The sequence below is a fragment of the Coffea eugenioides genome, chromosome 11 (assembly GCF_003713205.1).
Source record: "Coffea eugenioides isolate CCC68of chromosome 11, Ceug_1.0, whole genome shotgun sequence".
NCBI lineage: Eukaryota > Viridiplantae > Streptophyta > Magnoliopsida > Gentianales > Rubiaceae > Coffea > Coffea eugenioides.
Window position 1 is genome coordinate 40,501,355 of NC_040045.1, and position 11,369 is coordinate 40,512,723.

General features: G+C 35.0%; 2 protein-coding genes across 2 annotated transcripts; one reads left to right on the plus strand and one right to left on the minus strand.

The window, feature by feature from the left end:
• Positions 1 to 6,825: 6,825 nt before the first annotated feature.
• LOC113753628 (universal stress protein A-like protein) lies at positions 6,826 to 9,000 on the plus strand. The gene is made up of 4 exons (XM_027297828.1): positions 6,826 to 7,235; positions 7,523 to 7,614; positions 8,108 to 8,226; positions 8,732 to 9,000. The coding sequence occupies exons 1-4, from the start codon at positions 7,013 to 7,015 to the stop codon at positions 8,808 to 8,810; spliced, it is 513 nt and encodes a 170-aa protein (XP_027153629.1). The 5' UTR covers positions 6,826 to 7,012; the 3' UTR covers positions 8,811 to 9,000.
• Positions 9,001 to 9,073: 73 nt separating this feature from the next.
• Positions 9,074 to 11,369, minus strand: LOC113753627 (endonuclease 2). Its single transcript, XM_027297827.1, has 9 exons — positions 11,256 to 11,369; positions 10,984 to 11,158; positions 10,498 to 10,602; positions 10,270 to 10,325; positions 10,041 to 10,124; positions 9,865 to 9,957; positions 9,705 to 9,772; positions 9,480 to 9,553; positions 9,074 to 9,367 (listed from the first exon to the last, which is right to left on the minus strand). The coding sequence occupies exons 1-9, from the start codon at positions 11,367 to 11,369 to the stop codon at positions 9,273 to 9,275; spliced, it is 864 nt and encodes a 287-aa protein (XP_027153628.1). The 3' UTR covers positions 9,074 to 9,272.

Below are 11,369 nucleotides of genomic sequence, written 5' to 3' on the forward strand. Positions count from 1 at the left end.
CAAGTTAGGTACATGAATTTATGTATGATTTTATGATTTTCGCCTCCTTAGCTGAAAATTGTCTAAGGCTGTAAAGTTTCAAAATTCAACCCTGTAGTGTAAATTTTTCTACAAATATAATTGGGATCAAAGTATCGATGACGCATGAATATTGGAAGCCCCCAATGTTCAAAAGAATCTTCCATCATGGAATGCAACTCTCAGCCCATATGGCTCAAGACTTGTAAAAGAATTCTTTATAATTAAGTTGACTGTACAGAGCGGACTTATTAGTTACCTGTTTTTAGCTTCCAGCTAAAAACAAACGCTCTCATTAGTGTTCTTTTGGATCATTTTGATACTGAAAGAGTACATTCCATGAACGTGACGTGTTCACCTGCTAAAGTACAAAAACAAGATAAACAAGAAAAGGATGGGTCTTTTAACATGTGGAGTACTTTTCTATAATTGCTATAGTACGCAAAATTATGGCCTCAAAATCTAATCATAATCATGGGTTTTTTTTTTGGTGTGTGTGTGTGTAGGGGCGTGGCGCGGGGGGGGGGGGGAGGTGAGGGGTGATGGGGATTTCATGTAAGGTCGGACAAATCAATTATAATAAATGTTTCTTGCTGCTGAAAAAACAAAAACCAAATCAAGATCTCTGGTGTTATGAAACAATTAAAAGTATGGATGTCCCTTTGTATTCCCAAGAGAATTAATTCATGATTTATGGCTATATTATGTATAGATGTTACAATCCATAAATCTATTCATGTAGTGGAGAAACCGTTTCATAAGTTTTTTCATATTATTGTAGTAGTGGGTGTTTAATAAGATTAATGTATCTTTAATCTTGTAGTACCTATATATAGAGGTACATTGACACCCTTTGGAAGGACTTTTGTATCTTATTGGAATATAAGAATATCACTCTCCATTTCTCTACTTCTTTCTCCAATATTTCATTTGATATTATAATAACTTATTTTATTAGTTTTATAACACGTTATCAGCACGAGTCTCTACTTTTGAGCAAAAGGTGAAAACGGAGCCTCTACCTTGAGTAAAAGTGAAACAAGAGATTCTGCCCGTATTTTTTTTGGCAATTTCTGTCTACTTATTGAGGTAAATTTTTGACACATAAATTTATTTCAATTTCTTATGGCTAACATTTGAATGATCGAAAAATACAAGTGCCTATTGCTGAACAATTACTAAACACAAATATATACTGGTTGACATCTTTGAGGTAATATTTCTCCTTTTAATTCTACTTATTTATCTTTAAAATTATTTGTTATAAATACTTATATTCTGATGCAATGAATTTTGGAGATGCTATTATAGAAAATCAATTATATTTGAGGATCTACTTGTCCTTTGAAATATTTAAAGAAAAAGATTCGATCACCTGAAGATGGTCATTCTTTAACAAAAAGATTTGGCCACCAGAAGATGGTCATTATTTCAAAATTTGGTATGATAAATTTACTTATGGCTGTAAGTACACGATTTTGTTATGATTAGAATTATTTCTTAGTTGAAAATAATATTCTCTACATATTTCTCAAATATGCTCTTGTAGTAGCAATATTGAGAGAAAATTTGAGCCGTATTTTGTACTTATTGCATACTAGTTCTAGTCCATTCCCAGAAGTGAATGCGACTAAATTTCAATTTATTAGTTATGGTTGCTGCCATGACTATGATTTTGGTAAATATATATTTTACCATAATAAGAGAAAAAATTACCACTTGAAGTGGGATAATAATGATAAGGACAAGAAAGTATGAATCCTGAAAGATAAATGTCCTGAAGTACATTTGACGAATCAAAATTATAATTGCATCTTCACATGTCCAATTTCTTTAAACACCCTGAAGGTGTATGATGATTAATTTAATTTATGATAGTAATTGATTTTTCTTCCTGAAGAAGAAATGGATGTTAAACATTTGGGATCAAAGGATTATGGTGATGATATTTGTCTCATAAGAATTATGGTGACAATGATATGTGTCTCATTAATAAGTGCTACTATATACACTATATTCCAATGAGAGAGACAAACACAATCAGTGGTAGTGTTTAAGTGATTGAAAGCTCCAGAAGAGCCACTATTATATTTCTCCCTGTAGGAGAAAAGTTTATCATAAATAAAACACTACTTTTTACGATGTCTCGAAAAATTTATTGAATTTGAATATCCGTCGAAATGGATATCAAATTGAGACACTAAATGAGACAACAATAGAGATCGTGTTTAGAAATCAAGTGAGATAAATGTTAATTATATCATAATAATCATTCGAGAGAGAAATGGTTATCGATATAGTTGTCTTCATTCTCATTTAATTTATAATCATCACCTGCAGTAAACCAGAAGTTTACTGATCCCAATAGATATATGATTTGGCAAAAGTGAAAATATTTGAGAGCCAACAAATATTTATACATACCCCTTTATATTATATATGGCTCCAAAAGAAATTTAAAATTTATGTCGGGTATGAATCAGCTTTTACGATTAAATATCGTAAAATATTGATGGGTGATCTATTGAATGGTTTATTTATTCTGATAAACTAAGATTCCCGATATTAGGGGGAGAAAGAAATCAACCGAAAGGAAATCATCTGAAAAATTGAATTTCCTCGATCCTCATACAAAATAATGTGAACTAGAAGTTCAAGAAATTCTTCTTGTAGAAAGTTATATTTATCGACTCCAGAAAAGTCATTAAATCAATTATTCCTGCAGGAAATACTCTGGTTAAAATTGATGTCCCTGAAGGACATGCACAAGTGCTATAAATAAATTTAAGGCCGGCCTACCTAAATAAGGTATAAATTGATTTCGAATAACTCCGGAGATTAAATAAATGTCATGACAAAATTCAACCTCTTGAAGAGGTTGCTCCTGAAGAGCCAACTCCTGAAGAGAATGAAATCATAAAAAAAAAATTTAATTGGAGCCTAATGAAATGTAACACTTGATATTATAGAAGTTGATGAGGATCATGAATCTAAATCGGTTGATGAATGTCGGTATAGAAATGATTGTTCAAAGTGGAAAGATACGATCCAATCTAAATTGGATTTATTGGTTAAAAGAAAAGTTTTTGGACCTGTAGTCCAAACACTTGAAGGTGTAAAATCAATAGAATATAAATGGGTATTTGTGATAAAGAGAAATGAGAAAAAGGAAATTGTGAGGTATAAAGCAAGACTTGTAGTCCAATGATTTTCACAAAGGCCTGGATTTGATTATGATGAAATTCACCTGTAGTGGATGTTATCACATTTAGATATCTTGTGAGTTTTGCAATAAATGAAAAATTAGATATGCGTCTAATGGACGTCGTTACTACAGATTTATATGGAAATTTTAAAAATGATATTTATATGAGAATCCCGAAGGATTCAACATGCCTGAAGCATGCAAATCAAATTCTAAAAATATTTATTCTATTAAATTACAAAGGTCTCTGTATGGGCTCAAACAATCTGGACGTATGTGGTATAATCGCCTCAATGAATGTCTGACTAAAGAAGGTTATACCAATGATCCAATATGTCCATATGTTTTTACCAAGAAAAATGGATCAAATTTTGTGATCATTGTTATATATATTGATGATCTAAATTTGATTGGAACTCCTGAAGAGATTCAAAATAATGTTGAATATTTGAAGAAAGATTTTGAGATCAAGAATTTTGGAAAAACAAAATTCTACCTTGATTTACAAATTGAGCATTTAAAAAGTGAAATTTTTGTCCACCAAACTGCATATTCCCGGAAGGTATTAAAGCGGTTTTATATGAATAAGGCACATATATTAAATACTCCAATGATCGTCAGATCATTAGATCCTAATAAAGATTTTTTTAGACCGCGAGAGGAAGATGGAGAGATACTTGGTCCTGAAGTACCATATCTCAGTGCAATTGGTGAAGCATATTGAAATGCGACGATTAAAAGATCTCAAATGATGTTTGTTTCAGGGGGAGAAATTAATACACAATAATAGTGTACTCTTTTTCCTTCACTAGGGTTTTTGTCCCGATGGGTTTTTCCCTGGTAAGGTTTTAACGAGGCATATTTTTGTGTAATGGACATCCAAGGGGGAGTGTTATGAAACAATTAAAAGTATGGATGTCCCTTTGTATTCCCAAGAGGATTAATTCATGATTTATGGCTATATTATGTATAGATGTTACAATCCATAAATCTATTCATGTAGTGGAGAAACCGTTTCATAGGTTTCTTCATATTCTTGTAGTAGTGGGTGTTTAATAGGATTAATGTACCTTTAATCTTGTAGTACCTATATATAGAGGTACATTGACACCCTTTGGAAGGACTTTTGTATCTATTCATGTAGTGGAGAAACCGTTTTATAGGTTTCTTCATATTCTTGTAGTAGTGGGTGTTTAATAGGATTAATGTACCTTTAATCTTGTAGTACCTATATATAGAGGTACATTGACACCCTTTGGAAGGACTTTTGTATCTTATTGGAATATAAGAATATCACTCTCCATTTCTCTACTTCTTTCTCCAATATTTCATTTGATATTATAATAGCTTATTCTATTAGTTTTATAACATCTGGTAAGTTTTTATTAATTTTGGGATAATTTCACAAACCTCCCCTGAAGTATCTGACAATTGCAGAGAGCTCCCCTCAAATTTTAGAAATTACACTTAATTCCCTTGCTTTTACTATTTAGGTAACAAAGTAGACCCATCATGCTAGATTTGCCCTCAAATACCCTAAATTGCCCTTGTTCTGTAAAAAAAAAACAAAAGAAAACTAATTTCCACGACACTTTCTTCCAAATTTGCGACAACACCACCACCAAGCAAATATTTCAAACTCCAACGCCAGATCAAATTATTTTCAAACATATGACACACTTACTAAGCAAATAGTTTGAACAATTTAAGAATTTCATCAGCTCCAAAAATCCCAACATCTGTCTTGTAATATCATCCCAGTATAAATGTTTTTGAAAAATTAATTCTTCCTTGATAACCAACAACCAAACTCACACTCTAAATTTCAATTCAATATCTAACACTGTCGCAAAACAAATAATAATCTAACCTACTACTACCAGTAAAACAATACTCTGACCTCTACAGAAATAAATATTAACATCATAAAATAAAGTAAAGCCATCTATAACAAGACCAAAACCAACAATATTAATCAAGTAAAGAAAATCAAATGCAATTATTAACATCTTACACAAGTTTTTAGGATAACAATCAACCCAATAATTTTTCCACTAATCCCTCATTCCCCTGCCTCTTACTTATCAATTGCATTATTAATTTCTTTATCATTACTACAATCATATTCATTTATCTTTAGTTGACAATAAAATCTGTTCCTATAAGTAAAATAGTGCCATATTTCTCAAGTAAACAGAGATGGTTATGGTATAGTAAGTTATCATTAAAATAAATAGAGATGTGGAAACCATTAGCCTTAGGCTGATAGCCACCATGGGAGGCAAGGGTTTGAACCTTGCCTCCCACCAATTTGCCACAATTACGGTTCTTAAAAAAAAAATCTCCATCGGTCCGGTGGTACACCCGTCTGGTCCGGTGGTGGTTCTGTCCCTATCGGTCCCTCATAGGCCCAGTTGGGTCTCCCTCGTAGTTAGATTAGAATAGAGTAGGAGTAGAAGTAGGTTGACGATTGACAAAAAAAAAAAAAATAGAGATGTGGATATAAAGAAAAAGTAAAAGGAAAGGAAAGGCAAAGAGACAGTAAGAGAAAGGAAGAAAGAATCATTGCTTACAAGATAGAGAGAGAGAGAGAGAAGGAATGGCCGTTGGTGGAGAATAAAAGAGGCAGGGTTTCTTTTTCTTGGTTTTATTTAACCTTTGCATCATATTGTGAATTATCTATTAAGTGAAGGGCATTGTAGTCATATTAACACACTAAGGAAGGTTAGTGTAATTTCTTAAATCTGAAGGGGGAGTTGAGTGAAATTGTCAAAATCCTTAGGGGAGATTTGTGTAATTATCCCTTTAGTTTTTGGTGTCTAGACCATCCTACACGATATTATTCCATTCGTTTAATTAGGGGTGCAAACGCGGCTCACGAGCGGCTCGATTCAAGCTCGAATTGGTCGAGAGTCAAAGTTGAGCTCGAACTCGAGATCAAAATATTAAACTCGTTAGGCTTGTGAGGTCGAGTATATATAAATAAATATATATTTTTTATTTTCTATTTTAATAGTAAAATTACATAAATATCCTTAATATTTTATTATGTATTAAGAAAAAAATTATTTTATTTAATTTTTTTAAAATAAAATAATTATTTTTATTTTTTCGAGCTCGAATTTCAAAATTATCAGCTCGTCGAACTCGAGTTCGAGTTCGAATTCGATAAAATTAAATCAAAATTTAGTTCGATTAGATCAAAACTCGACTCGATTCGACTCGTTTGCAACGCTACGTTTCATATTGCATTTGGACAAATAAGTATTACTCCATTCGTTTAATAAGTATTATATGAAATGACGCCATAGCCTACAATATTACCCAAATTCACATTATAGCCGATCCATTTGACATATTACTAAAATTGTAAGAATCCATGCAATAGGATCGATTTATTGTAGCAACGAGCATGACACTTTTGTACGCGCAGTAGATGTCTAATCTTGAAAAGCACATAGGGATCCAATCCTCCTTGACAACAATTTTCCAATTCTTGCCATGAAAATTGGGATCCACATTGTGAAGTGGGCAAAGCACCACGGTCCAAACTGATCCATGGACAGTGACCCCGCCGACGACTCCACCGCCTGTTTTAACTGTTTAACTGTTCTTCCTTGCTCCTCTAGACACCATAAAGCTAGGCCTTTTCCCATTCGTCAACTCATTCAAAGCCTAGTATCATGCTCAGCTGTGCAAATAGAAGTACAAGTACGATCATAGAAAAGTAGAAGCGAGCCTTACATCGAAACTTTCCATTAATTCGTAGTACTAGTGGTAGTTGCAGAAATGGCAGTTGAGAATGGATCATCCGATAAGAAAGTGATGGTGGCCATAGATGAAAACGAGACAAGTTACCATGCCCTCGTCTGGTATCTGCAGAATTTTCAAGAATCCATCTTGAAGTCCTCACATCCCCTAATACTCTTCATGGTTCAGCCACCTCCTCCTTCCAACAACACCTTTGCTGCCTCTCTTGGCTCTGCCCGCATGTTCTGCAATGTCTCTCCCAGTTAAGTAACTCTCCTTCTCTTTCCTCTGCCTCCTCTGCTTGTTTCACTGAAGCTTACATATTCGTGTAAAAGAGTAGTTAGTGTGATCTTTCTTGCTTGATATGTGGGAGCTTTATTTCTTGGCCTTTTGGAATTTCGTCCACTGGGCTTGTGGGAGGCAGATTGAACCCCCAAAAACTCTCTTCTGTGGAGTTTTCACATGTGTTCTGTATTAGCGGTGGATAGATTTCAAAATATGGAGCAATCTGAGAATTTATCTCACTGGTTTATAAGTTTCTGATGGCAGCTCCAGACTATGCTAATGCAGTCCAGGAGCGAAATCGCCTTATTTCAAGTGGTATTTTGGAGAAAGCTAAGAGCATCTGCACCAGCCATGGGGTAGGGCTAAAACCCTCTGGCATGACTATGATCAATTCAGTTAGTTTATATTGTTGAGCCACTACAAGTATGACAGTGGAGAAATTTTTGTTGAGACAACAAAATTCATTCAAATTTTGCAAAAGAATATTAAGTATCTAGAAATTGGGACAGTCGCAAAGCAAATGACTTCTTACTCTTTTCAATGCTTTTGCTTCTCCTGCAAATGGTGGGCTTGATGATTTCAACTCTTCTTATGATGTAGATATTTAAACTTGACAAGCTCTGTAAACTAAAGTGACCTGTATTGTGGTCATCAAAGGGCGGTACTGCTGACCACTAGGGCCAATATCTTTTCTACCCTCGGTTTAATTTAATGTTTCTTGGATTTACCCAAAAAAAGAAAAATTTTTTTTTCTACACTTGCATGCTTAAAACTGCCTGCTTTTAGCCTATATGCAAACTTTTGGACTCATTCCTTGAAGAAACTGAAGAGAACTGCTTTCTTGTATAGGTAAATGCAGAGACACTGCTAGCTGTTGGAGATGCTAAGAAGGCAATATGTGACGCTGTGCAAAAATTAAACGTTGATCTACTTGTTTTAGGTGATCATGGAGATGGAAAACTCAAAAGGTAAGCTGTCACTGGTGGTGTTTTCAGATCTAGCAGTGACAAATTTTTCTTGTTTTTCCTTTTTAGCAAGGAATGTTTAATTACTTTACCCGGCAACTATAGCGTGCACTTAAATTTTTTTTTTCTGGGTTTTTAGCATGCATGCACTTGTATTGTCTAATTGCAATAACAACAGACGATAATAATATTAGATATTGCGAGAGTCTGTAGATGCACCTTTTCTGAACTCAATATGGAAGCCTGATAATTCATCATATACACCCTAGCAGTTCTATACTTTCAGATCATCTTTATAAGCGTGAAGAGGTCCTTTTGCTTTAGCTTGTAACATGAAGTGAGTGATATCCATTGGCATATTTGACAAGTGTGGTTCTTACTAAGTAATTGCTTAAATGGATCTTTTCGTGAATGGATGTTTAACATAATTACACTTAAATTCGTTTCATGACTCTGGTCCTCATCGGATTTGCTGTGTCGCTAAGCATTGACAAAATCATCAATGCAGGGTATTTCTAGGAAGTGTGAGCAACCATTGTGTTTTTAACGCCAAGTGCCCTGTGCTAGTTGTGAAGAAACCAGAGTGAAGGCAAGCTCAGCAGCAACTTTGATGCAAATATGATTGCAGCAGTCATTATATTACCCCTTTTCTTTCAAAGTTCTAGTTGGGATGCTGCTTGTTCTTGTGTCTGTAACTAGGAACATTTGTGTATCTATTTGACTATTATGATGTGTGCAGTGGATGGAAGTTATTAGACTTAATTTGGTACAGAATAATCCCCAGGCGTTAAAACCAATTTAGTTATGCCAACATGCTTGACCAATGCCATTCCAATCTTTTGTCCTTTCTCCCTGCAAACTGTAATTTATATCAAATATGGCCTCGACCACATTTGTTCCAAGAAAAAGACGAAAGTTATTACCAAGAAAGCCCTTGGTGGCATTAGAGCTTATGGCATTTTGCTCCCAATGATTGGCAAGCAATTCTTAGGATATGCAAAAAGTCCATATGGTGCTATGTAATATGTGATGACGTTTTACATTCTTTATCATCCAAATATACTGTTCAGGGCGGCTGCCAGGCGGACTCCACCTTGAGCTAGTCGCAAATTGACTATTGGTAACCTAGTCAGGAAATAGTCATCTGCAATTTGGTAATCACATTAATTTTGTGAGGATAACACGTATCATTAAAACAAAGATATCTATCTGACAGAAGATTTAAACGAGAAAGGAAGAGAGAGAAGAAAAGTTACCTTCTAGTACTGAATTTTCACTGACACCTTTATAAGCCCAATTACAGGCTGCTTTAATACTTTCAGATGCATATCTGCAGGAAGAGAATTGCTTTCAAATGTAAGTTTTTGAAGCATCGGAGTAGTCATCTGGGAATACATCTAACTGGGGTTACATAGAAGAGTATCTCAGATACTGTTTATAGTTATGCTGAACAAATGCGTAAAGATTTTCACAGAACGTACACATTTGGGCAGGGTGGCTTGCCACTGCTGCAGGTCTCCCATGTCTTTACTTTATCTGCCCATTCAGCCTATCGAGTAGGAAGCCCACATGAAATAAGAGCATGTAAAAGATCAAAAATTTTGAGCAAAGTCTTTGAAAGTCCGGCTGCTAATAGCTTACTGTTATGTTCTTTTGGAGTGCATCAATCAACTCATCCACATCAGAGTTGTCATATCTTTGTTCAGCCGTCTCGATGATGTTATCATCCCAGACCTGCAGGGTAAGAACATGAATATGACTTCTATTTGCAGATTCTAAGCTTCAAAAGCGAACGGTAGTCCTTTTCTGGTACTTACATGATGCAGAACTGTCTTTCTTGTGTACCAGTGGACATCAATTGTATTGCCTCCCTTGTCTGAAGTAAATCCTACATGAAGAGGCTGCATGGACAAAGCCCACTCAGTAAGGAATAGGGGAAATAAAGCACCAAGGCAATAATGAATTTAGGTAGATTAGTGCGAGCTTAGTCTATGCTTTTGTCCATACACCTTGGTTTGAGTGCTAAATTTAGAGAACTTACTTTACCTGGTGAATATCTCCCACAAAATGGGCTAGGAATGGAAGGGCCTCTGTGAGATTATCTGTTCATGATTAGATTCATCAAGAGATTTTGGTTAGTTTGATAACTGACGGTTATCAAGCCATTTTTTCAATTGTCTGTAGTTTAAAAGGATGTTAATTTGGCAGAGAAAAGAGGAAGGCAACACAAAATTGGTACAACAGCAGAAATAAAAAGTAATCAAGAAGTTCTACATTGAGAAGCAGCATCTTTTCCATAACTGAGGAGCTGGGAGGTGTAATTGTTGATTGCCCCTGCTACACACCTGTCCTTTGTGCCATTTTCATCTTTGCAATCCCCTGTGTATATGTTTAGCCTGGAATAGTCAGTAAAATCGTGTGGAATGCTTCAAGTGGTACTTAATCCCTATTCCAAGCAAGATTAACTAATATGAGATGACTGCATAACTCAACTTTGAGAAGTACGTCATAAGATTGTCATGTACTAAAAATTCTTAACATATTTCCTGATACCATACATGATTACATCCTAACACAGATATGTTTTCCTCTAAACTATTGAATACTCTCAGTCGTTGAGTATATGATATATACGATAACAATGATGCAGTGACTGATTTACACATCTTCAATCAAAAAGTTTGAATTCATGAATGGTCAATTGCATGAAGCAATAGTAATTACAGCCAAAATTAGAGAAGGGTAAGATTAAACGCTCACTGGAGTACAGATAAGTGCAGAGATTATCAGGGGTATCAATGTAATGAAGTGGTGATGACCAGGGATAGTGGAACTTGACTCTGTCCGCCCAAGAACACAAACTCCCTAAATCATCATCCGCAGACGCTGGCAACAGATCCTTCACAGCATTTGCAGCTGCTTCACTCAATCGCGGCTGCAATGTGGTACACAGATTAAAACAACTCAGCTAAAAGCAGAACACACAAGCAAGTCAAATGCAGATTAAAGAAGGAAACAAAGTTGTAAATAACCTGAGCAATCCTACAAACTGTGAGATGCCCATCAACCCCCCATCCATGAACAAACAAGGGACACACAAACAATAGAGCCACAAAAACTAGAATCTGAATTTCAAAGAGCTTCAT

Bases quoted from the DNA above. Each gene is read 5' to 3' on its own strand.
- LOC113753628 (XM_027297828.1), top strand. From the start codon at position 7,013: ATGGCAGTTGAGAATGGATCATCCGATAAGAAAGTGATGGTGGCCATA. The intron at 7,615-8,107 runs GTAGGGCTAAAA...TTTCTTGTATAG, and splicing joins GCATCTGCACCAGCCATGGG to GTAAATGCAGAGACACTGCT. The intron at 8,227-8,731 runs GTAAGCTGTCAC...TCATCAATGCAG, and splicing joins GGAGATGGAAAACTCAAAAG to GGTATTTCTAGGAAGTGTGA.
- LOC113753627 (XM_027297827.1), bottom strand. From the start codon at position 11,369: ATGAAGCTCTTTGAAATTCAGATTCTAGTTTTTGTGGCTCTATTGTTT. The intron at 9,773-9,864 runs GTAAGCTATTAG...CCTACTCGATAG, and splicing joins CACTCCAAAAGAACATAACA to GCTGAATGGGCAGATAAAGT. The intron at 9,554-9,704 runs GTACGTTCTGTG...CTCTTCCTGCAG, and splicing joins AAGCCACCCTGCCCAAATGT to ATATGCATCTGAAAGTATTA.